This window comes from Lynx canadensis, chromosome C2 (genome assembly GCF_007474595.2).
Source record: "Lynx canadensis isolate LIC74 chromosome C2, mLynCan4.pri.v2, whole genome shotgun sequence".
NCBI lineage: Eukaryota > Metazoa > Chordata > Mammalia > Carnivora > Felidae > Lynx > Lynx canadensis.
In genome coordinates, this window is record NC_044311.2 from 9,457,096 (window position 1) to 9,483,885 (window position 26,790).

The 26,790-nt window shown below is 47.4% G+C and overlaps 1 protein-coding gene across 4 annotated transcripts in view; it reads left to right on the forward strand.

Moving 5' to 3' along the window:
* Positions 1-26,790, forward strand: part of TRAK1 (trafficking kinesin protein 1) — a 120,158-nt gene that overhangs the window by 16,953 nt on the left and 76,415 nt on the right. For 3 of the 4 annotated variants that reach the window (XM_030329815.1, XM_030329816.1, XM_030329818.1), the window contains exon 2: positions 12,867-13,061. In XM_030329815.1, coding sequence (XP_030185675.1) covers positions 12,867-13,061 — 195 coding nt within the window. Of the gene's footprint in view, positions 1-10,723; positions 10,849-12,866; positions 13,062-26,790 lie in introns of those variants that run through there. The other variant, XM_030329820.2, reaches the window with a different exon arrangement.

Here is a 26,790-nt window from a genome sequence, read left to right on the forward strand (position 1 = left end):
TTTCAATCCATGAGCATGGAATTTTTTCCATTTTCTTTGTGTCCTCTTCAACGTCTTTCTAAAGTGTTCTCTAGTTTTCAGACTACAGATCTTTACCTCTTTGCTTAGGTTTATTCCTAGGTATCTTATGGTTTTTGGTGCAGTTGTAAATGGGATCGATTCCCTGATTTCTTTTTCCACTGCTTCATTATTGATATATCGAACTGCTGGAGTTCTGTACAGTGATTTTATATCCTGCGATTTTGCTGATTTCATGTAGTCTAGCAGTGTTTTGGTACAGTCTTCGGGGTTTTCTACACAGAGTATTGTGTCGTTTTGCAAACAGTGAAAGTTTGACTTCCTCCAAGCAAGGACAGTTTATGACAGCGTCGTGGAGCTATAGTTTCCACAACCGTAAAATGTCCCCGTTGTAATCACAACAATTTACTGATACTTCGTAGTTGATTTACAGAGTTGCAGTACTCCCCGAGTACCTACTCCGTCTCTCATCCCTGTCTTCAGTGTGTAAGGGTTCCCCTTTCTTCACATCCTCCCTGACTCATGCCGTTGTCTCTTTTATTATAGTCATCCTAGTGATTGTGTAGTCGTGTGGCATTGTGGCTTTTCGGCAGGGACACTTTTGTTATTAGGAGTTTTTTTTTTTATTGTATTAAAATGCATATAATATTTCCCATGTAGCCGTCTTTAAAGTGCGTAATTCAGTGGCATTTGGAGCATTCAGATGTGCGTAAGCACCATCCATTTCCCAGCACATTTCATCACCCCCGAATGGGACTTCCTACCCATTGGCACTCACTTCTGTCCCTCCCTCCTCCTCGCCTCTGGCAACTACCCATCTGATTGTGCTTTCTATCCCTATGGATTTATGCTTCTGGATATTTCACATAAATTGGAATCCTACGATACGTGGTCTTTTGTGAGTGGTTTCTTTCACTTAGCACGATGTTTTCGGTGTTCATTCACCTAGTAGCATGTATCAGTGCTTCATTCCTTTTTGTCCTTTTTTAATGTTTGTTTGTTTTTGCGGGAGAGGAGCGTGCAAATGGGGGAGGGCAGAAAGGAAGACACAGGATCCGCAGCAGGCCCAGGCTCTGAGCTGTTCAGCACAGAGCCCCACACGGGGCTCAGGGCTCCAACTCACAGACTGTGAGATCATGACCTGAGCTGAAGCTGGACGCTAACTGACTGAGTCCCCAGGCGCCCCGGTACTTAATTCCTTTTACGGCTGAATAACATTGCACTGTAGGATATACCGCATTTTCTTTTTGTCAGTTCACGCATTGGTCATTGGTCATTAGATTGTTTCCACCTTTTGAGCGCTAGGAAGACTGTTAGGTGTAGCATTTGTATACAAGGTTTTGTTTGAATACCCGCTTTCACCTCCTTTTGGCTGTAAAACCCAGGAGTGGAATTGCAGGGTCACATGGTGATTCCGTGTTTACCTTATTGAGGACCTGCCAGCCTTTCTCTAGAAGGGACACCTCGTGTGTGACAGAGGGTGATACCACTGCTTACGCTGGAACAACAGGCACGAACTGGGGCTGTTTGGGGCAAGACAAGACGCATGGGCGTCCGTGCCCAGCCCAGCCCCTCCACCTCCTCTGTTCCCTTCCCTCCTGGTGTTAGCCACCACCTGCCGGTGTGCTTGGTTCTCTTGAATATTCTTAAACGTCTATTCCGCGTGTATCTTTTCTTGCCCCTGGGGTGTTGAAGTCCCAAGTCTGAGAGAGAAAAGAAAATCCCTAATGCAGTGACCATCCTTTATTTCTTTAAAAAAAAAATAGAGGTAAAATATACACAAGACAGAGTTTATCATCTTAACCATTTCTAACTTTACTGTTTTGCAGCGTTAAGCACACTCACGATGCTGAGTAAGTATCACCTTCATGCATCTCCAGAACTTTTTCCTTTTCCCCAGCTGAAACTCTGTTCCCTTTGAAGCTAACCCCTGTTCCCCTCTCCCTCCAGCCTCGGGCAACTACCATTCTACCTTCTGCCTCCGAGAATTTGCTACCCTGGCTCTGAGCTGTCGGGACCTCATGTAAGAGGAAGCATACGACGTTTGTCCTTTTCTGACTGGCTTATTTCACTTAATGTAACGTCTTTGGGGTTCATCCATGTTGTAGCCTGTGTCAGAATTTCCTTCCTCTTTAAGGCTGAGTTGATACTCCACCGTGTGAATAGACCACGTTTTGGCATCCGTTCATTGATCGGTGGCCACTTGGTTGCTTCTCCCTTTTAGCTGTTTGTGAATAATGCTGTTAGGAGCGTGGATGTACAAATAGGTATTGAGGTCCCTGCATTTGCTTCTGGATATATATCCAGATTGGAATAGTTGGGTCATAAGGTAGTCTGTGTTTAACTTTTTTGAGGAAGCTGGTTATGTATGTTTTTATCAGATGCACTGTAAACATGCTTGTATATTTTGTACTTTAGATGTTTTGGATTCCTTTCTTAGATTTAACCCTGTATGTGAGAGTACTGGTTTAAGGGCCACGACCAATTTTTGGTTCTCCAGACGTGCTGTCACACTGTTTATGCAGCTGTGAACACTTTAATTACGATCACACGGACACTGGCTATTTTCATGTAAAATCCACCCCCCCCCCCCCGTAACTTAATAATGATACAATCTATACTTTGAAGAGAAACTATCAAGAAAATCGGAAAACCAAAGTATTTTATTCTATTTGTCTCTTACTAAAACAAATTGCTTTTCTTCTTAAGTTTATTTATTTTGAAGGGACATAGTGCAAGTTGGGGAGGGGCAGAGGGAGAGAGGGAGAGAATCCCAAGCAGGTTCTCTCTGCCAGTGCAGAGCCTGACAACGGGGCTTGAACCTCTCAGACCGTGAGATCATGAGCTGCGCTGAAACCCAGAGTCGGTTGCTTAAGTGACTGAGCCACCCCAGGCGCTCCTAAAACGTATTCTAATGGGTAGTAACACTTCCTATTTTTTGTGCAGGTTTGACTTTGGGCTGGATTTATACACATTAGTTTTTCCTTTTAAAATATCATACAGTTCAAGCTGTATGTCTTACTTTTAGAATCAGTCCAACCTGTAATGTGCTATCCTCTGCTTTTCCAGGTCTCTATACAAAGCCCACGGGAGGCACTATTCTGCAAAACTGGATTTGGTCTTGCCATTTTGGGGGCCTGCGTAGCAGGCTCCTTCCTTGACTTTGCCCTGCCTCTTGCCCTCTCTCGTTGCACCACAACCTGGCGTGTTCGGGCGGACAGTGCCGGGTCAGTTGCACGTGACTGCACTTGAGTGTCATGTCACAGACCCTACTTGGATACGGCCATCGGGCGGATCGGCCGTCTCTGCCGCAGTGTTCCTTCTGGGGTAGGGATCATCCGAGCTGGTGTTCATGTGTGGTTAATGTGAGAGCTCATGAACCTGACACCTAGTCTCTGTGAATTGACCCATGTGATTGTTGATCCTTTTTCTTAGAAAGAGTTGCTTCTGGGGGCACCTTAAGGCCACAGCCATTGCTTTTTCTTTCTGTAGTTTTGTTGGCCGTTTCTTTCCCATTCCATGGGGGTTTCTCTGTGTGGCCCTGCCTGTCCTGGAGACCCCCTCTGCTGCCCCACAGCGAGGGGAGCTGGCCCTTAGTGGGGCGAGGCGGAAGAGGAGGAGAAAGAAGGGTTGTGCCTGTCTCTTTGGGGCTAGAATGTGAGCCGAGGCGCTGCGTGGGGACAGGAGGGCCTTGTGTCTGGTCCCTCCACTGCTTAGCCGTGAGCCCCCCCCCCCCCACCTTTTACCCTGTGTAAGGGGAAGGGGTGGCTGAGGACGGGCTCCCTGGGAGCTCACACCCGTTCTCGTGAGGGGTGTCAAAACGGTCTTGCGTGGAAGTAGGCACAGATCAGAGGTGTGGAAGGACGGAGCCCACAGAGAAGCCTGTTTGCCCTTGTGTTCTGTTTGCACGTTGAGCCACGCGCCTTATTATTGGTGTTGTTTTTAAAGAAGGCAAATTTAGTTAATGAAAACCACCAGAGGCTGCCAACTCTCAAATGTTGGTGTGCAAGAACCCGTCGGAGGTACTTGACATAAAAGCCAGTTCCTGGTACAGAAGGTCTGGGGTGGCACCTCGGGAGCCACCTGAAGACCCCCTCGTAGAGAAGCCCGCCCGTTGGTAGTGTCACCCCAGGTACGGTTTTCCGGAGGGTTCCTCAGCACAGATCAGTGAAGGAAGGGAAAGGCTTGCTTGCAGATTCCTTCCCTAGAGGATCTTCACCAGGACCCGCCAGACTGGGAATGAGCCATGTGTGAATTAGGGTTGGGAGGAAGTGGGCTGGGGTGTGGGGTCCAGCTCGGCCCCTGACGAGCAGAGTCACTTGGCTCCTCACATCACCTCTGAGACTTGGGTTTCCTTCATTTGTAAAATGTGTTCTTCATCCTCACCGTGCCTGCTGGTTGGTGAGGGTGGATGACGTTCAGGAATAGGTACACATGCTTTGGGTCATTCCGCGAATGTTTATTGAGCGCTTACTGTTTACCAGGCAGGGTGCGTGTAAACCGTAGGGCACCAAATCAGCATCCAAGATGGCACCGTCGCTTTCCGAGGCTTCTCACGTGCTCGGCCGTTGTACAGTCTCGGGTCTGTTGCTAGTTGCTCAGTGACATTTGGGCGCCTCCTCAGCCTCTCTCGAGTACAGTCTCGTCTTCCGTTAGATGAGATGGTTGAGCAGTGGTCTTTAGCTCCGGTGGTCCCTTTGTAGACCAGTGGTCCCTTTGTAGGTTGTGAATCACAACTTTTGTGGTGTAGACCGTAACTCCTAACACAGTTCCCCGAAGATGCGTGGTAAGGCTCTCAACGTGTAACCCTATAATGGGAATTTTCTAGAAAGACACCAGTTACAAAGTATCAAGTGTCTCTGGTACCAGTAGGGCGTGTGTGTAAGTCTTTGAGTCTGCACCCTTTCATCTTAATAATTTCAAGAAAAATGAATTGTTTTCCAAGTCTGTACAAGTGGTTTGCAAGTGGCCAAGTAGGAGAGGGGTCTTGTCTCTTGCCGTCTTGCAAACATTGCTGCAGGTTTACCATCACTGCTAAGCTTAATGGGTGGTAGGAAGCTTGCTTCCTCAAGCACAGCCCTGGGGTCACACTGTTCAGCCACCGTCTTTGTGGCCAAGTGGAAACTTGTGGGTAAAGAAATGGAGTGGGGTTGGCGGGGGGGGGGGGGATAGAAAACAGATGGGTAGAATAGGGCCAGTTTTATGAGTTAAGGTTCCTTTACTTGTCTTTGATTGCCACCTTTAATGTAGCCTAGAACATTCTCCCAAGGCGTAGAGTTGAGGCATCATGGGAAACCCCAGAGCACAAACCGGAGGAACACCCTCATGCTTAATTTGACCCTCAGGTGTTTATAAATTTTTATTTTATTTTTTGAGAGACAGAGGGTACAAGTGAGCAAGGGGCAGAGAGAGAGAGGGAGAGAGAATCCCACAAGGGGCATTGGGGGGTGGGGTGGGGAGAGAAGGGGAGGGGAGGAGGAGGAGGAGGAGGGGGAGGAGGAGAGAGAAAGAAAGAGAGAGAGGAGAAGAAAGAGAGAGAGGAGAGAGAAAGAAAGAAAGAGAGAGAAAGAAAAAAGAAGAAAGAGGAGAAAGAAAGAAAGAAGAGAAAAGAAAGAAGAAAAGAAAAGCAGAGCTCACCTGATGCGGAGCTTGAGCTCACCAACTGTGAGCTCGTGACCTGAGCTGAAGTCAGTTGCTTAACTGACGAGCCACCCGGGTGCCCCGGGTGTTTACAAAGTTCTGAGTGAGTGTCCGACTTTTAAAAATCAAGAAATCTCGGGGCGCCTGGGTGGCGCAGTCGGTAAGCGTCCGACTTCAGCCAGGTCACGATCTCGCGGTCTGTGAGTTCGAGCCCCGCGTCGGGCTCTGGGCTGACGGCTCAGAGCCTGGAGCCTGTTTCCGATTCGTGTCTCCCTCTCTCTCGCCCCTCCCCCGTTCATGCTCTGTCTCTCTCGTCCCAAAATAAAAATAAATGTTGAAAAAAAAAATTAAAAAAAAAAATCAAGAAATCTCCTGTAAAAAAGGCAGGTTGAGGAATCAGCATATCCAGGGCCGCGAGCACCTCGTGGCTGGAGCAGGAAGTGCTCTACACAGAGTCTTGGTCTGGCTGCTCCCACACGTGTGGGCGGGAATAGAGCTTTTCTGCAACGCCACGCCTTTGGTCCATGGATGCAGAAATGGAGCTCCCGACGGAGGAAGATGGGGCTTGCCGGGGTGACGGGAGAAGTTGGGGATGGAGCCAGGCCGGCGTCCATCCCCCCCCCCCCCCCAAGCTCCGGAACAGTGCTCCTGCTGTACCTGGGCCTCACGAACCTTCCAGCAGGGGGCAGTCATGCTGCTGCTGGTGAGCTCACCATCTGTCTCTTCCCTGACTTTCCCCCTGCCCTTCCTTCCCTGACTGTGCCAGTTTGTTCTCAGAAAGCCTTCCTCTTGGTCCAGCACGGTTCCCTTTCTCCTTTGTTCTTTCTACTCTCCCTGCCGTTGCCCCAGGATCTCCCGAGCCTGGGTGAGTGTTTAGGACACTCTCCCTACATTGTGCGCTTTCCTGCTCTCCTGGCCCAGAGCCTCCATCTGGCCTGCAGACAGGAGGCCCCAGAAACCCCTACGGAGTCACCGCACCCCATCTGGGGGTGGCCCACCGCTCAGAGCATGTAACTGCGTGGTCCTGGATATGTCGATTTCTTCTGAGAGGCCAGGGAGCTGTGTCTTTACAGGAGACTCCTTGATTTTTTTTTTTTTTATTTTTTTTTTCAACGTTATTTATTTTTGGGACAGAGAGAGACAGAGCATGAACGGGGGAGGGGCAGAGAGAGAGGGAGACACAGATCGGAAACAGGCTCCAGGCTCTGAGCCGTCAGCCCAGAGCCCGACGCGGGGCTCGAACTCACATACCGCGAGATTGTGACCTGCTGAAGTCGGACGCTTAACCGACTGCGCCACCCAGGCGCCCCGAGACTCCCTGATTTTTAAACGTCAGACACTAATTTAGAGCTGCCTCCTCTGCTGTAAAATGTTAAGCTTTATCTCAGGCGCCTGGCAAGTTCCGTGAAGACTGCGTGCCACCTGTGTATCAGAGGGGCCTCTTCTAGCCCCTCTGTGGGAGGGAGGATCTGGCCCCAGTCGGGTGTCGAGTGGACGTAGCTGCAGTTTTAGCCCCGGAACTTCCGGGTGCCTCGCAGGCTCCAGCACCGTGTCTCAGCTCCAGAGAGCCCTAAATGTACCTCGGGTCGGGGGACCCACTCTAAACGTATGCCTTGGAGAAGGCCACTGAAGGGTTCTACCTGCGAACAGGTGAAGAGGTCTGTTGTGGTTTGCTCCCAAAGTGTTGCCGTAAGAATAGGGGGCCTTGGATTGAATCGGTGTTTGCTGCGTGATCGGGGGGACATTCACCTCCCAGCGGGCCTTACCTCTGTGCTGAACAGAAACCTAGGGGGATGCCAGGAGGGGCCTGACCGCACTTGGCACTACGCGACTCCACCTCCCCTGTGCCGAAGGCTGGCCTTGGTCCATCCCGGGGACAGGGGGCTGCCAGACTAGCCCTGCTCCCTGTTGGTGATTCGTCCTCGCCTTTGTCCCCGTTATTTATGGAGCGCTCGGTGAGCACTTACTCTTGCCCAGCTGGCTGTAAAGGTGGCTAATTCAGTTCTTTCTCCTGAGGGGCTTACAGTTAGTGAAGAGGGGATTACAGAAAACACTCATAACATCGCAGCGAAATAGTCGATGTGCTACATATATAGCCACGGGACAGAAGTCAAGGAAAGCTTGAAATACAAGGTGACATTTGAGTGGTATTTTGAGATGGAGTTTGCTGGGCAGTGAAGGGCATTCTAGGCAGCTAGGACAGCTGGTGTCAAAATCAAGATTTGTGAAAAACCGTGCTTAGCAAATGTTGAGAAGTTGGTGTGGCTTAACTGAAGGGGTACTGGAGAAAAGAGCAGAGACTGCACTTGATGAGAAAGGCCGTTTTAGTAGAGACTAAGGTAATAGTGGCTTCAACAAGGTAGACATTTCCTTCTTCCCCTCTTACAAGTCCCAGGGGCAGATTGGACCCCACCAGGTGGTCCCAGGCACCCTGGGTTGCCCTGCTGTTGCCTTTAACTTGTGTGGCTGAAGGTGGTTTCAGCACCAGCCCCCTCTCTGCATCCCACAGCTGGAGAAGGCGAGGCTCGGGAGCTCTGTGAGCATTCCTGATAACCAGGCACAGGGACATACCGTACTGCAAGGAGAGATGGGAAATGTAGTTTTTAGCCGGGTAGCCACGTGCCCAGCCACACCTTGGGAATTACGTTACCGAAAGGAAGAAGTAGAAATTGGGTTTTGGGAAACCTCTGTCCCCACAGCTTCTTAGGAAGGCGTGTGTGGGCTGAATCATGAAGTACTTTATAGGGAGCTGGGAGGTTTTTGTTTTTTTTTTTTTTCCTTTTTTTAAGTTTATTTATTTTGAGAGAGAGTGAGAGAGAGCATGAGCAGGGGAGGGAGGGCAGAGAGAGAGAGGGAGAGAGAGAATCCCAAGAAGGTTCCACACTGCCAGCATGAAGCCCCATGCGGGGCTTGAACTCCCGAATCGTGAGATCGAGACCTGAGCCGAAATCAAGAGGTGGATGCTTAACTGACTGAGCCACCCAGGTGCCCCCGAGGAGCTGGGAGGTTTCTAAAGCAGGGCAGTGCCATGTTTTAAAAACATCTTTCCACAGATGGGTCCAGGGGAGGTGTGGCTGGCAACCATAGAGCTGTTGTAGTAACTGGAGAGCGGAGAGATACGAAGGGCTCAGTCCACCCTGACAGCCGGGGTGAGCCTGGCCTTTCGAAGGTTTTACATGCTGGGCTCGGTGGGTTCTGGGCTGTGGTTGCTGCACACTTGCTGGAAGCCAGGGACCTGTTGGGGTCTGAGTTCAATCAGTAGGCTGATACCTTATCTGAGAACACGTTTTAATGTTAATGATGTGGCTTGGAGCTTTGGAGAAATGATGACCGTTAGGAGCATAAAGGGGTCCTTTCCTCTAGGTTTGGCCAACAGTGTTCTTTTACACCTTGAGCTTGAGTCAGTGAGCCCCAAGAGAGGGGGCAGGGCCATCCTTCTCAGGCCCCTGATCCTTCGTGGTCCTGCAGACAAGTTACTTTACTTCTCCATTCTGCTTCCCGTGCTCTGGAAGGAACATTCTGACATCTCCCTAATTTGTCAGTGTGTTTAATTGAACATCCCGACCATACTTACGAAGTTGTCTCCCTGTTTAGAACAAAAACTTCCCGATCAGAATATGCTGGGAAATCGTCAGCGTTTCTCATGTGCCTGCCTGGGAGATGGGCTGCAGAGGGCAGAGGGAGGGGCACGGCTTTCAGTCGGACAGCTGAGGCTTCTCGAACGGGATCTGCCACTTACCTGTGTGGCCTTGACCAACAAGATATTCCATAGCCCCTGTGAATCTCAGCTTCTGCATCTATAAACCAGAGCCAATATTATGTGTGTCCCAGATTTCTTGGAGGTCAGGGGAGTGCCCTGAAGGCAGCTGGCTTGGGCTTGCCACAGTGCAGAATTCCTGGGGAATTCTCGGAGGCTCTCTTACTATGTTTACTCAACCTCAGGCCTTGGTACGTCTTCTCCATGCGGCAAATGTGGCGTCCCCTCCACTGGAGGTCCCCAGGGCTTATGGTCTCTATAATCCTTGCCTATGCTCTGATTCTCTGGGCCGTCCAGGCAGCTGAAAACTTGCTATGTTTATATGACTGGTCACATTACGGCAAAATCAAATACACAGAGTTTTTTAAAAAGACATTTTCGCACACTCTCGCTTTTTGATACTTTTATCTCGCCGGCCATCATGTGCTTCTAGGAAAATGATGTCTCTTGGGCATAAGGACCCACATTGTAAATAGGTTGACCTTCAGCCCTGGAAATGTGGAAGGACAGGTCAAGGCTCAGAGTTTGAGCAGCTGCCAACATGCTCAGAAAGTGACACGTTATTCTTAGAAGGGATTTTTGTTTAAGATTGTTGCCTTCCCCACCACCCAAAGCAGTGACGCTGGAAGATTCTAGCCTGTTGTGAGGGTGAGTCACTCAGGAATGTGTTGGTCTCCTGCCTCTCTCCCTAGGCATAGGCTGGCACGGTCCTTTGTGGAGCCAATCCATGTTCAGTTGAGAGATGCCACCAGCTGGGCGTCAGCCCTCCTTGACCCCACGTCCCCTTTTCACAAGGCTGCCATTTTGTAGCCATGAGGCCTGTCCTCAAGACGAGCATTGTGGGAACTTACTCTTCACCTGATTGTGAGAGAAGGAAATATTCACTTAATTATGGGCCCATTGAGCCTCTTGGTGGTGTTTTGTTCTTGGCGGGAGGTGGGAAGAAATAGGACACGTCTGTCTTGAGGTTGGGCTGTGGGCTCTGTCCCCGGGGAGGAGGTAACTTCTATTCGAGGCAGAGCGGCTCCGGTCTGGTTTTCACTGACTACAATGCCAAGAGCACTTGCAGTGGCATTTCCCACGTTAGGCAGAGAAATCAAATGTTCAGATGCTGTCCCCACCCCCACCTGCCAGTCCCAGAAGCTCCAAGTAAAATTCTAAATGTCTTCACTTTGTATTTATTTTCTTCTCTTTCGTCGGTGCTCGAAAAACCACACTGACTTCCTGAATCGAAATGCTCTGCAAAGAAGCTTTGCAAATTAAATTGAGCAAGAGGAGGGTGTGTGGGGTGGTAGGGGGAGTCTGACAGATCTCAGTGGGCTCCTGCCCAAAGGGAAACACTGGGTCACTGAACGCTCTCTTTACCTGTGCTTCTGTGTTTTTTTTTTTCCCCCTGCTGTGTGGCCTTAGACCCGAAGGACACAGGAATGTAGGTAAGTCTCTGGCATAGCTATTCTTCTGGGCACAGATGTCACACTCTGCTGGAGTGTGAGCGGCCACATGGCCACTGCCCCGCCGCTGCCTTTGCCTTGGTTCAGCCCGGAGAGGAGCAAAGGGACCGGTCTTCCCTGCTGTGCCGGCTTTGGTCTCCAGCAAACCCCTGCCCCGGGCCCTTCCTGCTCCCTCCGCCCCCACCCCAAGCTTGCCGCACCCCGGGACCAGCACCCCGGGACCCACACTGTTTGCTCCACTCATTTCCTCTGTGTGTGTTCAGGCCGGACCTTCCTCCTTTCCTTCGATGCCTCCTTTCACGTCCTCGGGCATGACTCATGACTGTGATCTCTTGTCAGCACCTCTTGCTTATTTCCCCTTGCTGTCGTGTGGTTTCGTTGATCTCCAGAGGGTTTTCTTCTCCTCCCTGCACTTCGGAGAGGACAGGGGACGGGAGATTGAATCCTCTGCTCTGCCCTCCACCTTGACCCAGTCCCCCACCTGTGTTTACTACTGCAAGGCAAGACCATTGTGCAATAACCTTCTGGAGAATTGCTCTTATTCTATTCTTATCTTTTGAGTGGTTTTTCTCTTGGAAGGCTCATTCCTAGAACAAGAGACCGAGTTAACTCTCTTCTTTTGTCCAGCCATGAGCACCGTAGGTGCTTCGGTTTATTTATGGGTTGACAAGACCACCACTGCTTACACCTGCCATTTACCATCGTGGGTCCCAGTCAGTATATGACTGATGTCAGAATCAGCTGAGAGATAATCAGCACTCACCCATTAGCATTTATTATTTTTAAAGTTATTTGTTTATTTTGAGAGAGTGTGTGTGCTTGTGGGAGGGGCAGAGAGAGAGAGAGAGAGAGAGAGAGAGAGAGAATCCCAAGCAGGCTCTACACTGTCAGCACAGAGCCTGAAGCGGGGCTCGAACTCATGAACCATGAGATCATGACCTGAGCCGTAACCAAGAGTCAATGCTTAACTGACTGAGCCACCCCGGTGTCCTCCCATTAACAATTATTTAATTCGTTCTTCCTAGGGGTAGAGAAATTGCCTAAGATTGGGCTTATCCTGGGTACTTTGATTTTTTTTTTATAACAGTTTAATTAAAAGGTCTCTTTAATGTGCTTTATATGGATTGATTCACCTTCACAGGCCTTATGGAGCACCCCCTGCGTGCAGTCTGGCCCAGGACCTATGAGGGGTGAGGGGTACGGGTGGTGGATTGAGAACAACTGTTGATGGAAATTTGCCATCTCACAGGGAGATGGGTTGAATACTAAACTACCCAGAGGACAGAGCTTAATAAGGGCAGCAATAGAAGAGCTGACAAAATGCTGTGTGAATATAGAAGGGAGGAGAGAGGTTAGCTCTGCTTGAGGTGTTCAGAACACCAGCATATCTGGGAAGAGGTGGTATCCCAGCTCTGCCTTGATGGAGGGACACCGGTTACTTTGGTTGGAAGCCCCACAAGAGTACAAGCGTTGCAAGCACAGGACCATAACTGTTGTGTTTACTGTTGCATTTCCTATGTCTCTGGGACGCAGAGTGTATTTGGATGGATGAATGGAAAGAAATATGGGTGGATAAACAGTTGAGATGAATTAAATGGAGGCAGAATCCTGGGGTGGGGGGTGGCTTGAATGGTAAGAGTGGCAGGAAGAAGTTAGGCATATTGGTGAAATTATAACTGGGTTTGGCTTATACGTAGAATGATTGAAAGAGCATGGTCGGAGGAAGGGTTGGGAAGGATGACTGAGCCCAGAAAGCACTGGGAGTTGTGGCTTTACTTCGAAGAAAGTGGGTGGCTTTCTTTGAAGAAAGTGACTATTTCAGATGGGTGTTCTAAATTTTGAGAATGGATTTAAATAGGAAAAAGACGCCCGACGTGGCCTCGCTGGCCTCTCCATGCTGTAAGTAGCCGAAGACACCTGCTTGCGGCCACAAGCTCATTTAGTTTAGCAGCGAGGCCGAACCAGTCTGGGCTCTCACTTTGCCATCTTCTTGCCTCCAGACGTGTGCAACAGCACCGATCTTCCGGAAGTCGAGATCATCAGCCTGCTGGAGGAGCAGCTGCCCCATTATAAGTTAAGAGCTGACACCATCTACGGTTATGACCACGACGACTGGCTCCATACGCCCCTCATTTCTCCAGATGCCAACATTGACCTCACGACCGAGCAAATTGAAGAGACGCTGAAGTACTTCCGTGAGTAGTTCCCTTTGGTCTACTGGCTGTGCTGGTTAGCCGTGGCCCCACGTGGGACTTTGTACTGCTTAGCAGGTCTTACGGCCTACCATTCGTGGATGAGTGTGCCAGAAATGTGGCAATAGGATTTAGCTACATGCAAGGCCTGACTTTGAGTGTTCTGAATAGAACGTCTTTAGAGTGGTGGGGACTAAGTATGAATTTTCATGTGAGCTAGTTTTCTCTTAACTGTACAGAAGAATTTGAAAAAGGCTCCCATTTTCCCCCCTTATCAACATACCATGTGAGAACCTAGAAAACCCTCACTGGGAAGGAGTTTGCATTTAAACCAAAGGTACTGGGAACATCTTGGCTGCTTAGTATTATTTGTATGACACAGCAAGACGCATATACCAAGGCTGATAATTTATTTTGTATTTTTAATTGAGGTATAATTGACATATAACGTGATATTAATTTCAGGTGTACATGATTCAATATTTGTATACACTGCAAAACGATCCCCACAGTAGGTCTTGTTAACATCTCTCCCCATACATAGTTACAGAAAAAGTTTTTTTTTTTTTTCTCATGGGGCGCCTGGGTGGCTCAGTCAGTTGAGCGTCTGACTTCGGCTCAGGTCATGATTGCTGCTATCAGCATGGAGCCCACTTCAGATCCTCTATCCCCCCTTTCTGTCCTTCCCCTACTCGTGTTCTCCCTTTCAAAAATAAATAAAAAACATTAAAAATTAAAAAAAAATTGAAATAAAAGATTAAAAAAATTTTTTCTCATGAAAACTTTCAAGATCTATCAGCAATTGTAAATACGCAATATAGTATCATTAACTATAGCCACCGTGCTGTATATTATATCCCCATGACCTATTTATTTTATAACGGGAAGTATGTACCTTTTGACTCCCTTCACCTATTTCTCCTACCCCTTCCCCCCAACACCCCCCAACTCCCTGCCCCTGGCAACACCAGTCTGTTCTCCATATCTGAGAGCTTGGTTTTCCAAGGCTGATGGTTTCTGTGTGAGAGCCCACTAGGCTGGTTATTCAGGAAAGTCAAAATGCTGCTCCCACAGCAAACCAGTCATGCCTTGGGCTGCAGAAGCTGACACCTGGTAGGGTGAGAAGCATACTAGGGTTTGTTTGTTTGTTTTTTCTCCCAGTGTGTGATGCCAAGGGTGTGAAACCTGATTTTGCAGATTTGGGAAAACGTGATAATTTAAAAAACTCATGCTCATGATGTTTCCAGTGTTCATTCAAGAGGTGCCTTTGTAGAAATAATTGTACCCTTTAGAAATTCAGTGTAGCCCTATCAAGTGGGTAGGACAGACCAGCCCTCCTTGGTCATGATACCTCAGACTTTTGAAAATTCAGGTTAACTTTAGCCCAGTCTAATTGGTGACGTCACTTTCAAGGTGACATCTTTACATACCTGCGTGTCATTGTGCCACCTTTGAAATAAAAGTACAGCAGTTCTGTTTCTACTTGGTAACTTGGTTCAAAACCAGCTCATGATACAGCTGTAAGTTTCTGTCACTATTTTTTCAATACAGAGTGATCTCCAGCGTTCTTGAATTTGTGAAATCGTTTATAATAAACAAATTGGAGCTTCAAGTTTCTCTCTTAGCATGTATCTGGGGCTGTTTTCACATTTTCTCTATTGGATGTTAATGAGAAAGGAATTTTGTTTAAACTGACCTGTGTTTTTATACTTAGGGCAAATCCTACAAGTCTCTGTGAACACTGTAGATATCAGTTGCGATAGGAATAAAAATAGAATTATCCACACCAGGGCAGATAGTTAGCACGTAAGACTTGTACCAGTGTTCACATCAGAGCTTTAGAATTTCCAGCATGTCTGGTTGTGTACAGGAAGCTCTTTGCCAGTCACTTTTGTTGACTCACGGTATCTGTAACAACAAGAGACGTGGGGTTGGGTGGAAAACTGTGTCCGGAGTAACCTCCTTGGCAGGTTCTCTATTTGGTTCCTTCAGACTTCTCTGCGGTAGGATTTGCCACAGAACCACTTTTTCAAAAATCCCCGTGTGTTCCTTACTCTTCTTTACGAGACCCTCCTGTGATTCTGCAGGACCCCGCGTGGCCACTTCTGGCGAGGCAGGCTCCTGGGTCCCTTCTCCTGCACAGATTAAGCACGTACATTCGCAGCATCACGGGAACCATCCATGGGCAGTAATTAACTGTCTGCGGAGAACTTCCGTTTGAATTGCCTCCTTCACCCCTGTGAAATGTCTGCACTTTGGGCAAAGCTGATCTGATTATCGAGGAAGAGGAAGCATGGAGGGCTCCTAGTGTTTGTTCCGTAGCACCGACCTCCAGCTCCTAAAATCCTCGCAACAGTATGCTGGAACAGGCACCATGGCCCGTTTCCACATGTTCATTCTGCTTTTAGTTATATATGTGAGAGAGGGAGAAGAAAGAAATCCTGGTGGATTTGGTAGTGGGTAACACAAATTATACTAAAATTGGAAGAAGCGAAATAAACACTGAGCAGAGATTCTGAAAATTCTTAAGAGGGTGGTTGCATCCCAGTCTTGCTTTGTATTTTCTTCTGTGGTACTTGCACTTAGAGCCAAGTAGGTATTGCTAACTGTTGGTTAAATGAATGATCAGAGGTTAACTCTTGTTTTTGTTTTTAATTTTTTTTAATGTTTATTTCTTTCTGAGACAGAGAGAGACAGAGCATGAGTGGGGGAGGGGCAGAGAGAGGGGGACACAGAATCCGAAGCAGGCTCCAGGCTCCGAGCTGTCAGCACAGAGCCCAACGCGGGCTCAAACTCGCGGACTGCGAGATCATGACCTGAGCCGAAATCAAGAGTCAAGACACTTAACTGCTGAGCCATTCAGTCTCCCCCGCAGGTTAACTCTTAAATACAGCGTGCTCTTGAGCAGGACTTTCAAACTGAGGTCCTGGGACCTCAGGTCTGTAGAGGGAAATTGGGGATTCTGTGGACTTGTAAGGAAATGAAATTACATCTTTCTTTTCATTAACTTCTGACTGAAATGCAGCATTTCCTTACACTGTGAACATAGAAAAGAAAGCACAGTGGTATTAGCAGGACCTGTGACTTGGTCACTGATAGAAATCAAGATTTTCATGTCATGCTACAGTGGAAACAGATACTTTGAAATACCACTTTTGCTCATCACTGCTTTGAAATTGCGTTCATTAGGTGTGCTGATAGATCTTGTTATTTTATTCATTTGTTTGCTTGTTTATTTATTTATATTAGAGACAGACAGAGTGTGAGTGGGAGAGGGGCAGAGGGAAATGCAGTCAGAATCCAAAGCAGGCTCTAGGCTCTGAGCTGTCAGCACAGAGCCCGACATGGGGCTCAAACTTGTGAACTCGTGAACCGCGAGATCATGACCTGAACCCAAGTCCAGAGGCTTAACCAACTAAGCCACCCAGGTGCCCCTCGATCTTATTACTTGATACATTGATAAAGAAGCTCTTGTATCACAGACTTTTTTCAAGTTTTAGAAACTGCATTATAATACAGCTGGTCTCCTTTGTAGTCCTTTGTACTTTATCTTCTGTTTTCAGATCTTTCTTCTGAGGTGTCTGTGAGCCTTGCCGAGCTGGCTGAGAGGTCGGTCGGTCGAAGGCACAGATCAGGAGCCCTGCTGGGTGCGTGGTGTCCATTTTGGGTTTCATTGTTTGTTTACACACGTGTAACCCAGGTGATACGGTGGCCACAGTACTGTGACTCACCAGTGTGTTAAATCAGTGGTGAGGTGTGTTAAGAAGATAACAACTGTTTCCTTTTAGATTTACTTTCTCATCAGTTAGGGCAGTGGTTCTCTGCTGTGGGTGGGAGTTGGGGATAAGGGGTTACCCTAGGGGTTCTGATAATAGGGGATGAGATAAAACTCAGCTCCCTTTCTTACATGCCGTCCCCCCAGACTAGAGACAATGCTTTGCCTTTTGAATCTGGTGTTCAGCTGGTTTGTTTCTTTGTTTTTATTTTATTTTATTTTTTATTTTACTTTATTTTATTTTACTTTTATTTTACTTTATTTTATTTTTCATTTTTTATTTATTATATTTATTTTATTTATTTTATTTTATTTTATTTTATTTTATTTTTTTATTTATTTTTTATTTATTTTATATTTTTATTTTAGTGGGCTCCATGCCAAATGTGGGGCTTGAACTCACGACCCGGAGGTTGTGAGCCACATGCTCTACCAACTGACTCAACCAGGCACCCTTCACCTGGTCTGTTAAGAAGAAGTGTCCCTTGGGGCGCCTGGGTGGCGCAGTCGGTTAAGCGTCCGACTTCAGCCAGGTCACGATCTCGCGGTCCGTGAGTTCGAGCCCCACGTCAGGCTCTGGGCTGATGGCTCAGAGCCTGGAGCCTGTTTCCGATTCTGTGTCTCCCTCTCTCTCTGCCCCTCCCCCGTTCATGCTCTGTCTCTCTCTGTCCCAAAAATAAATAAACGTTGAAAAATTTAAAAAAAAAAAAAAAAAAAGAAGAAGTGTCCACATCTTTGAGTGTCTACCTTTACCAGATGGTAGAATGACCTTTTCAGACAGATTTTAACAGGCAGGTTGATTTTTTGACTCCTGATCTGCAGACGTACCTAAATATGGGATGTTTAGGCTTAGACTGTCTAAGAGGAAGAATGAAGAGTCAACTTTGCCCTTAGTGTGTATGAGGCACTGTTTCTAATTCTTTTGTATCTCATTTAATTCTCACACTGACCTCTGAGTGAAAGAGTTTTGCTGCCCCTGTTCTACAGATGAGGACACTGAGGCACAGGGAAGTTAAGAAACTCGCCCAGAGTCACACAGCTACCAAGGTGGGGTGCTGAGTTTCAAACCTAGGTTGTCTGGTTTGGACTTCATATCTTAACTACTCTCTCAGTAGCTAAACGAGAAAACAGTTGTAGTTTAAGAAGAAAGTCCATTTGATACTCCTGAAATCATTGTTGCAACATGTGCTAATTAACTTGGATGTAAATGATCAACAATAAATAAATTATAGAAAGTAAAAAAAGAAAAAAGAATAAAGTCCATTTGGTAATCGTGATACAAAGAGCAAACCCTCAGTTTGAGAATATCAGTAGCTATTTGTTTACAAAATGTGTGTCCCACAGATTCAAAATTGAACTTTTTTTTAACGCAGGTCACTGTCCTAAGTGAAACTTAGCTGCATGTAACTGAATTTCAGGGGGAGGTTTCCTCCCTCCTTCCTGTGGTTTTGCCTCTGTCCTGTGGTCTACAGGTCACGCTTCCCCATCTCCAGTGGAAATGACTTGTGCGTGTGGCTGTCGACCTTTCTTGTCACGTAACATACTGCAGAAACCAGACAGGAAGGTGTCTGTCTTGGTAGGTAGTGACGGTTCCCTCTGGTTCCTCATTTCCAGGGGCTGCTCTGTATGACTTTCTGATTAAGAAGCATTGGGTCGGGGCGCCTGGGTGGCTCAGTCGGTTGAGCGTCCGACTTCAGCTCAGGTCATGATCTCACGATCCATGAGTTTGAGCCCTGTATCAGGCTCTGTGCTGACAGCTCGGAGCCTGGAGCCTGCTTCGGATTCTGTGTCTCCCTCTCTCTCTGCCCCTCCCCTGCTCATGCTCTGTCTCTCTCTGTCTCAAAAATAAATAAAAACATTAAAAAAAAAAAAAAAAGCATTGGGTCAAGAAATCCCTCTCTGTCTCAAGTGTAGAGGATTCTCTGACCACTTCACCTCTGAGTTTCACCGAATAATCTTTTCCCTAAGAGAGAAGGTTATAAAGCAAATAAGGGTTTCAGACACTGTTCTATTGTTTACTTTTCTCCGTAAGGTAATGCTGACGAATCAGCCCACAAGTATTTATTGAGTCCCTGGTATGCTCCTGTGATCCTTTGTGAACTTGACTTGTTTGAGTTCTGGATGAGGTTTTCTGGCTAAGGAAGTAGAAACATCTCCTGGATTATGATTTTCTTCCGTCACCTAAGCAGGGACTTTGCACCGGGTTGGGCCAATGCAGGAAGTCCTCAAGGTCTCTGCTGGCATCCTGCACGGAGCTGCTCGCCCTGCCTGTGTGCGAGAAGTAGAGTGGCTCTGGGAACCTGCGTATTCAACTAGGTCCCTGTGCCATTTTAATTTTTTAAAGTTTAATTTAAAAATAAGATCAGGGGCGCCTGGGTGGCTCAGTCGGTTAAGCCGCCGACTTCGGCTCAGGTCATGATCTCGCAGTCCGTGAGTTCAAGCCCCGCGTCGGGCTCTGTGCTGACAGCTCAGAGCCTGGAGCCTGTTTCGATTCTGTGTCTTCCTCTCTCTGACCCTCCCCTGTTCATGCGCTGTCTCTCTCTGTCTCAAAAATAATAAACGTTAAAAAAAAAATTAAAAAAATAAATAAATAAAGATCATTGCCGGAGAACCTAAGGCCTGTGGCGAAGTGCCTCACGAAGCTCGTGCGCGGTGCCTGCCCTGCACGGACCAGGGGTCACGTATGGGTCCTCCTGCCCTTCACGCTGGCACCTGGGGTTGGGCCCACGGGATGCACGTCGATACCATGCCCCCATGTCCACTGTGGTTCGTCGCTTGTGTCCGCACAGCCCCAGTCATAACGAGCGCGTGTATGAGCCTGCGTGTTATTGCTTTATCTGCCGATCAGAACTTACTGTGGACCAGTGGGAGTCTGCAGGGGGCGGGGCATGAGGAGGACACAGGGCATCTGTGGGGGCTCGCTGGCCAAAGCGTCGGCTGGACCTCAGTGTCTGCCCCGGGCCACAGCTGGAGGTCCTGGTGCCTGGAGCAGGGCTGACCATCTCTCTGGCCGGTCACTGCAACACTCTTTTACCAGGTGCCCTCTTCCTCAGATGATTCTACATCAGTGACTGTCAACCCTGATGGACTGACGAGCTTTACAAATAAGCCCACAGCGGGGGTGCGTGGTGGCTCAGTCAGGTAAGCGTCCGGCTTCGGCTCGGGTCATGATCTCGTGGTCCATGAGTTCGAGCCCCACGTCGGGCTCTGTGCTGTCAGGGCAGAGCCCGCTGTGGATCCTCTGTCACCCCCCTCTCTCCCTCTGCCCTCCCCTGCTCATGCTCACCGCGCTCTATCTCAAAAATAAACAGTTAAATAAATAAAATACAAATAAGCCCTCATTGCAATCTCCCGCAGGGGTGCTCTGCTGCTGGAAGTGTTGGTGTGCCCGGCCCGCATCTCTCCGTATACTCTCCTCCCAGGCTTTTAACTACCAGCTACGTGCTGGCGACTCCCAAATTTCTGCCCACCTCTGACACCCCTTCCTCCTCCCTCCCTCCCTCCCCTGCCCCAGGCTCCTGTTCCCAGTCATGGGCTCAGCAATGTCGTCTGCCAACACTGGCCCACCCCCGTCCTTACACACGTTTGTCTTGATAGATGTCACACTGTTCACCCCCTTTCTGTGTCCTGCTGGCCAGCAGCCGGCTCTGTTAACCCTTCGTGCACGTGCATCTCTGACCACCCCTCCGACACGGCTGCAACCGTCCTGGAGGAAGCCACCGCCGTCCTGTCCCCGGGCTGCGGTAACCCTCTCCTGCTTCCACTTGGCTTCTCTGCGCTTCTCTTCTAATTCAGCAGCCTGGCTGGTCTGTTCTCAAGACCCCATTGGGCCATGCTGCTCCTTTGCCTCTCACTGCTCTTCGGATCAAACGCGGGGTCTTCTAGGACCCCGTGACCTGGCTCTTGGCCCTCTGCGCCGGGCCTCATTGTGGCCTCCCCCTGCACCCTGGCCCCGCTGTGGACATTCCATTCTCGACACAGTGTGCCCTCCTCAGAGAAGCCTTCCCAGAGCACCCACTTGTAGGGTCCCCCCCTTTCCTTTTTTGCTGCCTTCATCGCTCTCCTCTCTCTTTCCCTCTCTCTGCTTAGATCGTGATAACGTAAGAGTTAACAATAGTCTCCTCTGTGGGGTGCTTCCTGTTAGGCAGGCTGGCACTAAAGTGCTTTGCCTTCGTGAGCCTACAGGACACGTACGCTGGATTTGAAGTATGTGATCCTCTCCTTGTTACGCCACTTTTTCCGATACAGTGCAGTTGTGTATCCACGTTGAATTGGCCATTTAATCCTTAAGTTGGTTTTTCAAGGTATTAAGCTCAGCTTTCATAGAAACAGCTCTGTTTTGTGCTATGCGTGAAGTGAACATAATTTATAATATTAGTAAGCAAAAGGGACACGAACAGGCTTGGGAACAAACACAAATGACCATTGGCAGGAAGGAGGTATATTCCTAAGTGCCCAAATGCCCAGCCTCGAGAAGCCGTGGTCTGCTGGCGAGTGGTGGCAGTGGGCTTTCCAGGGCCGTGGCTCCTTGTTGTGGCTGCGGGTCAACCAGGAGTGCCTGGAAATACAGACGGCTGTAGGGCATTCCTTCTTTCTAACCAAAGCGAGGTGCCTCCTTATCGTGAGATGTGGTCTTCTAAGTGCTCTTGTTGGAGGGTGGGTACCAGGGTGATGATTAAATATGAAAAGTCCTTATTTCCCACTGGAACTTTTTTTTTTTTTTTGATGAGAGGGAGGGGGAAGGACACGGGGGGGGGGGAGAGAGAGAGAGAGAGAGAGAGAGAGAGAGAGAGAGAGAGAGAGAGAGAGAATATTGTAAGCAGGCTCTGTGCTCAGGACAGAGCCTGAGGTGGGGCTTGATCTCATGACTCTGGGATCATGACCTGAGCCGAAATCAAAAGTCAGATAGATGCTCAGCTGACGGAGCCACCCAGGCGCTCCCCAAACTTCTATTTGCAGCACGTATCTGTGTGTACTTGAATTGTCCCTGGCAGAATTTTAGCTCTGCCTCTCCTCTGACCAGTCATCTCTGGTTTGTTACTTTTCATTTTTGGTAAATCTCTTTTCCCCTTCCTTGCTTAACTGTGGACCTTTGTCAGTCTTCTGTCCTGGGGTCTCCGTCTCCCCCCACCTCCTGTGATTTAGCTGTTGGCCTCTCTGTAGGCGACTTCTGCATTTCTCTCTCCGCCCACGGGAAGTGTCACGTAAACCAAACACCGAACACAGTGTGTCATCTTTATGTCGGCTTTTATTCCCAGCTGCCTGACATGCACGGAGGCATCAGGACCCAGCAGCAGCCCAGGGCACATGCCATGCTTTCTGTCCTCAGAGGCACCTTCTCCCCCTGTCCTACATCTGCAGATATTCAGTACACATTTCCGCCCTGTCATGAAGCTGTGAATGTTGACACCATAAGCAAGTCATGGAACCTGTTTGTTCCTGGTTCTTTTTTCTTTTCCTCTTCTCTTTTTCTTTTCTTTTCTTTTCTTTTCTTTTCTTTCTTTTCTTTTCTTTTCTTTTCTTTTGTCTCTTCTTTCCTTCCTTCCTTCCTTCCCCCCCCCCCTTCTTTTTTCTTTCTTTCGTTAAAAGAAAAGTTGTGTGGGCGCCTGGGTGGCTCAGTTGGTTGAGTGTCCACCTCGTGATTCGGCTCAGGTCATGATCCCAGGGTTGTGGGATCGAGCCCCACATCGGCCTCTGTGCTGATTCTCTGTCTCCCTTTCTCTTTGTCCCTCTCCGGCTTGAGTACTCAAGTGTGTGCTCTCTTTGTCTCAAAATAAGTAACCTTAAGTTTTTTGACTCTGTTGGTGACATGGGCATTGGGAGGTAGTGTCCATTTCTGATCAGGGTGAGAAAGCAGGGTTGCCTGTTAGTGTTTGACCACAGAATCCGTGACAGAATCATGGAACCTACTCCATTTCTCAGCTCTTAGTGCCTGGCCTTTCAATGAACATAGATGGTCTTTTAACGGAGTCAGGTTCTAAAAATAATATATCCTTTGGTCATAAAAGTAGGCTGATTGTAGATAATTGAACAAAAGTTAGGACAAAAAGAGGACTAACTTAGCAACCACTTATCATTTATTTTATTTTTTTTGGTGAGATGTTTCAAGTGGTTTTTCTCCACAAATATATTACATATTTGGGAGTATAATGCTCTTTTACTTAATTATATATGTTGGCATTTCCCCATGGCATTAAAATTCTTGAAAACTGCAATTTTTTCATTGTTGCTTATACAATAGACTTAATCATTAGTCTATTATTAGAATCTGGACTGTTTCTAATTTTGCTCAGATAACACACCAGTTACATACCTAAGTGTGTGTCCACCAACTCGTGATTTTCTTAAGGTATATTTCTAGAAATTGATTTACTTGGCTTGAAATGTGATGATTTTTAAGTTTCCTTGAACTACATTATTACTCATTCTTAGAGTAAATATCCACTTCATGCAATTAAAACCAGCCTATTCTTTTGAGTCATCAGATTATTAGGAAACCTGATGTATACATGTTGAGTGAGTGGATGAGTATAGGGCATCTTTCTGTGGGGTGGTAAGACTTCATAATCTTCCTGACTTTTTTTCCTCACCTGAGAAAGGTCTGTGGAGATTTGGAAATTGGTGGATGCCTTGTTCTTTGGATTCAGAATTCTTTCAGGGTTATGTCTCTGATTTCTGCTGGATGGTTTGCAGGGGATGGTGGTTCAAGATAAATGAAAAGCACAGCCACTGAGCGTTTTATTTACATTCTGGGCACTTTGAGTCCCCCCTGCACTGCTTAGAGGTGGAGGACTGTTTTTATCTCCATTAAAAAAAATTTTTTTTTAATGTTTATTTATTTTTTGAGAGAGAAGAGAGAGAGAGAGACAGGGCGTGAGTGGGGGAGGGGCAGAGAGAGAGGGAGACCCAGAATCTGAAGCAGGCTCCAGGCTCTGAGCTGTCAGCACAGAGCCCACTGTGGGGCTCGAACTCACCAATCGTGAGATCATGACCTGAGCCTGAAGTCAGATGCCTTAACTGACTGAGCCACCCAGGTGCCTCTTTATCCCATTTTTAAAATGAGGCCGAGGTTCAGAGAGTCCGTATTGCTGGCCCAGAGTCCACACAGGAAGGGTCTGAGCCCAGCAGGACTAAGGCCCATTCTCTTCCACACTATGTTTCTCAGTGCAGTCCAGGCTTATTTATCTATGGTTTAAAAGGTCTTAGGTGCTTTTGATGTACTTAAAATGGACAGAATTCACCTCTCCCCAGCTCTGAATTGTGATCTTCTCATCTTTTTTTTTTTTTTTTTTATTTGTTAACATTTATTTATCGTTGAGAGATAGAGACACAGCGTGAGCAGGGGAGGGCAGAGAGAGAGGGAGACACAGACTTTGAAGCAGGCTCCAAGCTCTGAGCTGTCAGCATAGAACCCAATGTGGGGCTCAAACCCACGAACTGCGAGATCATGACCTGAGCTGAAGTTGGATGCTTGAATGACTGAGCCACCCAGGCGCCCTGTGTGGAATCTTCTCGTCATTTACCAAATCTTTTATTTTCAAGACATTCAGGCCGTGCAGTACTTAGAAACACTTTACCTGAAAACACTGTATTTGGTCTTTAAGAAGTCTGAAAGTCCTACGTGTTTCTTACAAGACACCTGAGGAAGACCTTTTTTTGCCTTGTACAGGTCATTATCCATTAACGACGGTTTGGAAAATGATAATAATTGGGTAATGGCTGAGGCGCTCTGGGTGGCTCAGTCATTGAGCGTCTAAACTCTTGGTTTCAGCTCAGGTCATGATCTCATGGTTTTGTGAGTTCGAGCCCACATCACCACTTGGGATTTTCTCCCTCCCTTTCTCCCTCCATCCCCCCTTCTCTCCTCCCCTTCTCTCCCTCCTTCCCTTTGTCTCTCCCTCCCTTCTCCCTCCCTCCCCCTCTCTTGCCCCTTTCCCTGCTCTCTCTTTCTCTGTGTCTGTCTCTCTCTCTCTCCTTTCTCTCTCACAATATAAACAAAACAAAACAAAAAATATAATGGCCTGAATAAGATGACTGAAGTTTATGTGAGTATGGCAACTCATTTCAGTGTGTGTGTGTGTGTGTAATTCAAAGTGTTATCAAGGGATAGCCTTAAACTTTTTACCAAGGACAGTTTCATGCATGGTACCTGTAGAAGTTTAGCTGAAATTGAGAGATGCCGCTAATCTGTGCAGGAGAAGGTGAGGTCTGTTTGAGGTTTAGGTAACTTCCTTATATGATGAAGCTTTTCTTCTTCTGAGTGGTTCTTAGAGAAGAAAAGTCAGAGACCCAGCAGTCAGCCCTAGGTTAGAGGGCCATGCCCCCCTCATTTGCCAACTCCATGTGACCTTGAGCAAATCACATAGCCTCTTTGGAACTCAGATTTACTCTCTGAAAATTAGGTTCTGTGAATCTCTGAAATATGTCATCAAGAACTTTTTTACTCTTTTGTCAAAGGTATCTATCCCATGACAGAGTTCTTTTATTGTTATTTTTTGGTTTATTGCCATTTCTTTTTTAATGTATTTTTCTGTATTGTATAATAGGAATTAAGGGACTTAGGACTTTAATTTTCAGTTTTAAGAAATTGTTACAAAGTAAAACTAGCTTCATAAATTAAAAAAAAAGGTAGTGTTTGCTTTTTTTTTATATAAAAGTGCTTTTGTTCTCAGAATACTGTAGAAATATTGGCCTAATTCTCTAAGCACGTTTTAAATTGCCTAGAACTTTTCACATTAAGATTTAGATCAGTGGTGGCTTGTCAGTTAAGCGTCCGACTTCAGCTCAGGTCATGATCTCACGGTTTGTGAGTTCGAGCCCCGTGTTGGGCTCTGTGCTGACAGCTTGGAACCTGGAGCCTGCTTCAGATTGTATGTCTCCCTCTCTCTTTGCCCCTCCCCTACTCACGCTCTGTCTCTCAAAAATAAATATTAAAAAAAATTAAAAAAAAAGCTGTAGATCTGTGCAAGGCTTATGCTCTAAAAGAATACAAGTTGTTGAAAATAATTTCCATAGTCACTGAGTAAATCCCAGGGGTGCAGAACTCATGTCTGCTTCATGTTTGAATGGGCCAAAGCCCCAGCCCAGTGCCTAATGTTAAACAAGTATTTTATAAATGCTTTTTAAATAAGAGAAAATGCAAAGATATATTAAATTTTTTTTTTTTAAAAATATTTATGTATTTTTGAGAGAGGGGGCAGAGAGAGAGAGAGAGAGGGAGGGGGGGGGGGGGGGAGGGAGGGAGAGAAAAGAATACACAGAATCGGAAGCAGGATCCAGGCTCTGAACTGTCAGCACAGAGCCCAACGTGGGGGCTCGAACTCACAAACCCGTGAGATTATGACCTGAGCCGAAATCAGACACTAGCCACCCAACCTAGCCACCCAGGCACCCCAAGATACATGTTTTTAAATTAAAGTTTTTCTCCTTTCTGGGGTGTCTGGGTGGCTCAGTCGGTAAAGTGTCGGACTTTGGCTCAGGTCATGATCTCACAACTTGTGGGTTCAAGCCCCGCGTCGGCTCTGTGCTGACAGCTCAGAGCCTGGAGCCTGCTTCAGATTCTGTGTCTCCCTCTATCTCTGCCCCTCCCCTGCTCACACTTTGTCTCTCTGTCTCTCAAAAATAAATAAACATTAAGAACGAAAAGTTTTTCTCCTTTCTTGTCTTTTTTTTTTTTTGGCAAAAACAAGCAAAATAGAAAACCTGCATAGAGAATAGAGATTGTTTGGGTTTTTGCTACCTTCCAGAGATTGCCTTCATCTGATTAAAGTTCTAAGTGAAACAAAAATAGAACCACTGCAATATGCACTAAGCCTACACAGATCAGATAGATAAATAACACCCAGTGCTGACTTTCTATAGGGGGGTGGCTAATAATTCTATGAGGAGCGGCGTGAGAGAAAACATTGGGGGGGCAATGTGCACATGCACGAGCGTGCATGTGTGCAGGAGGGGTGC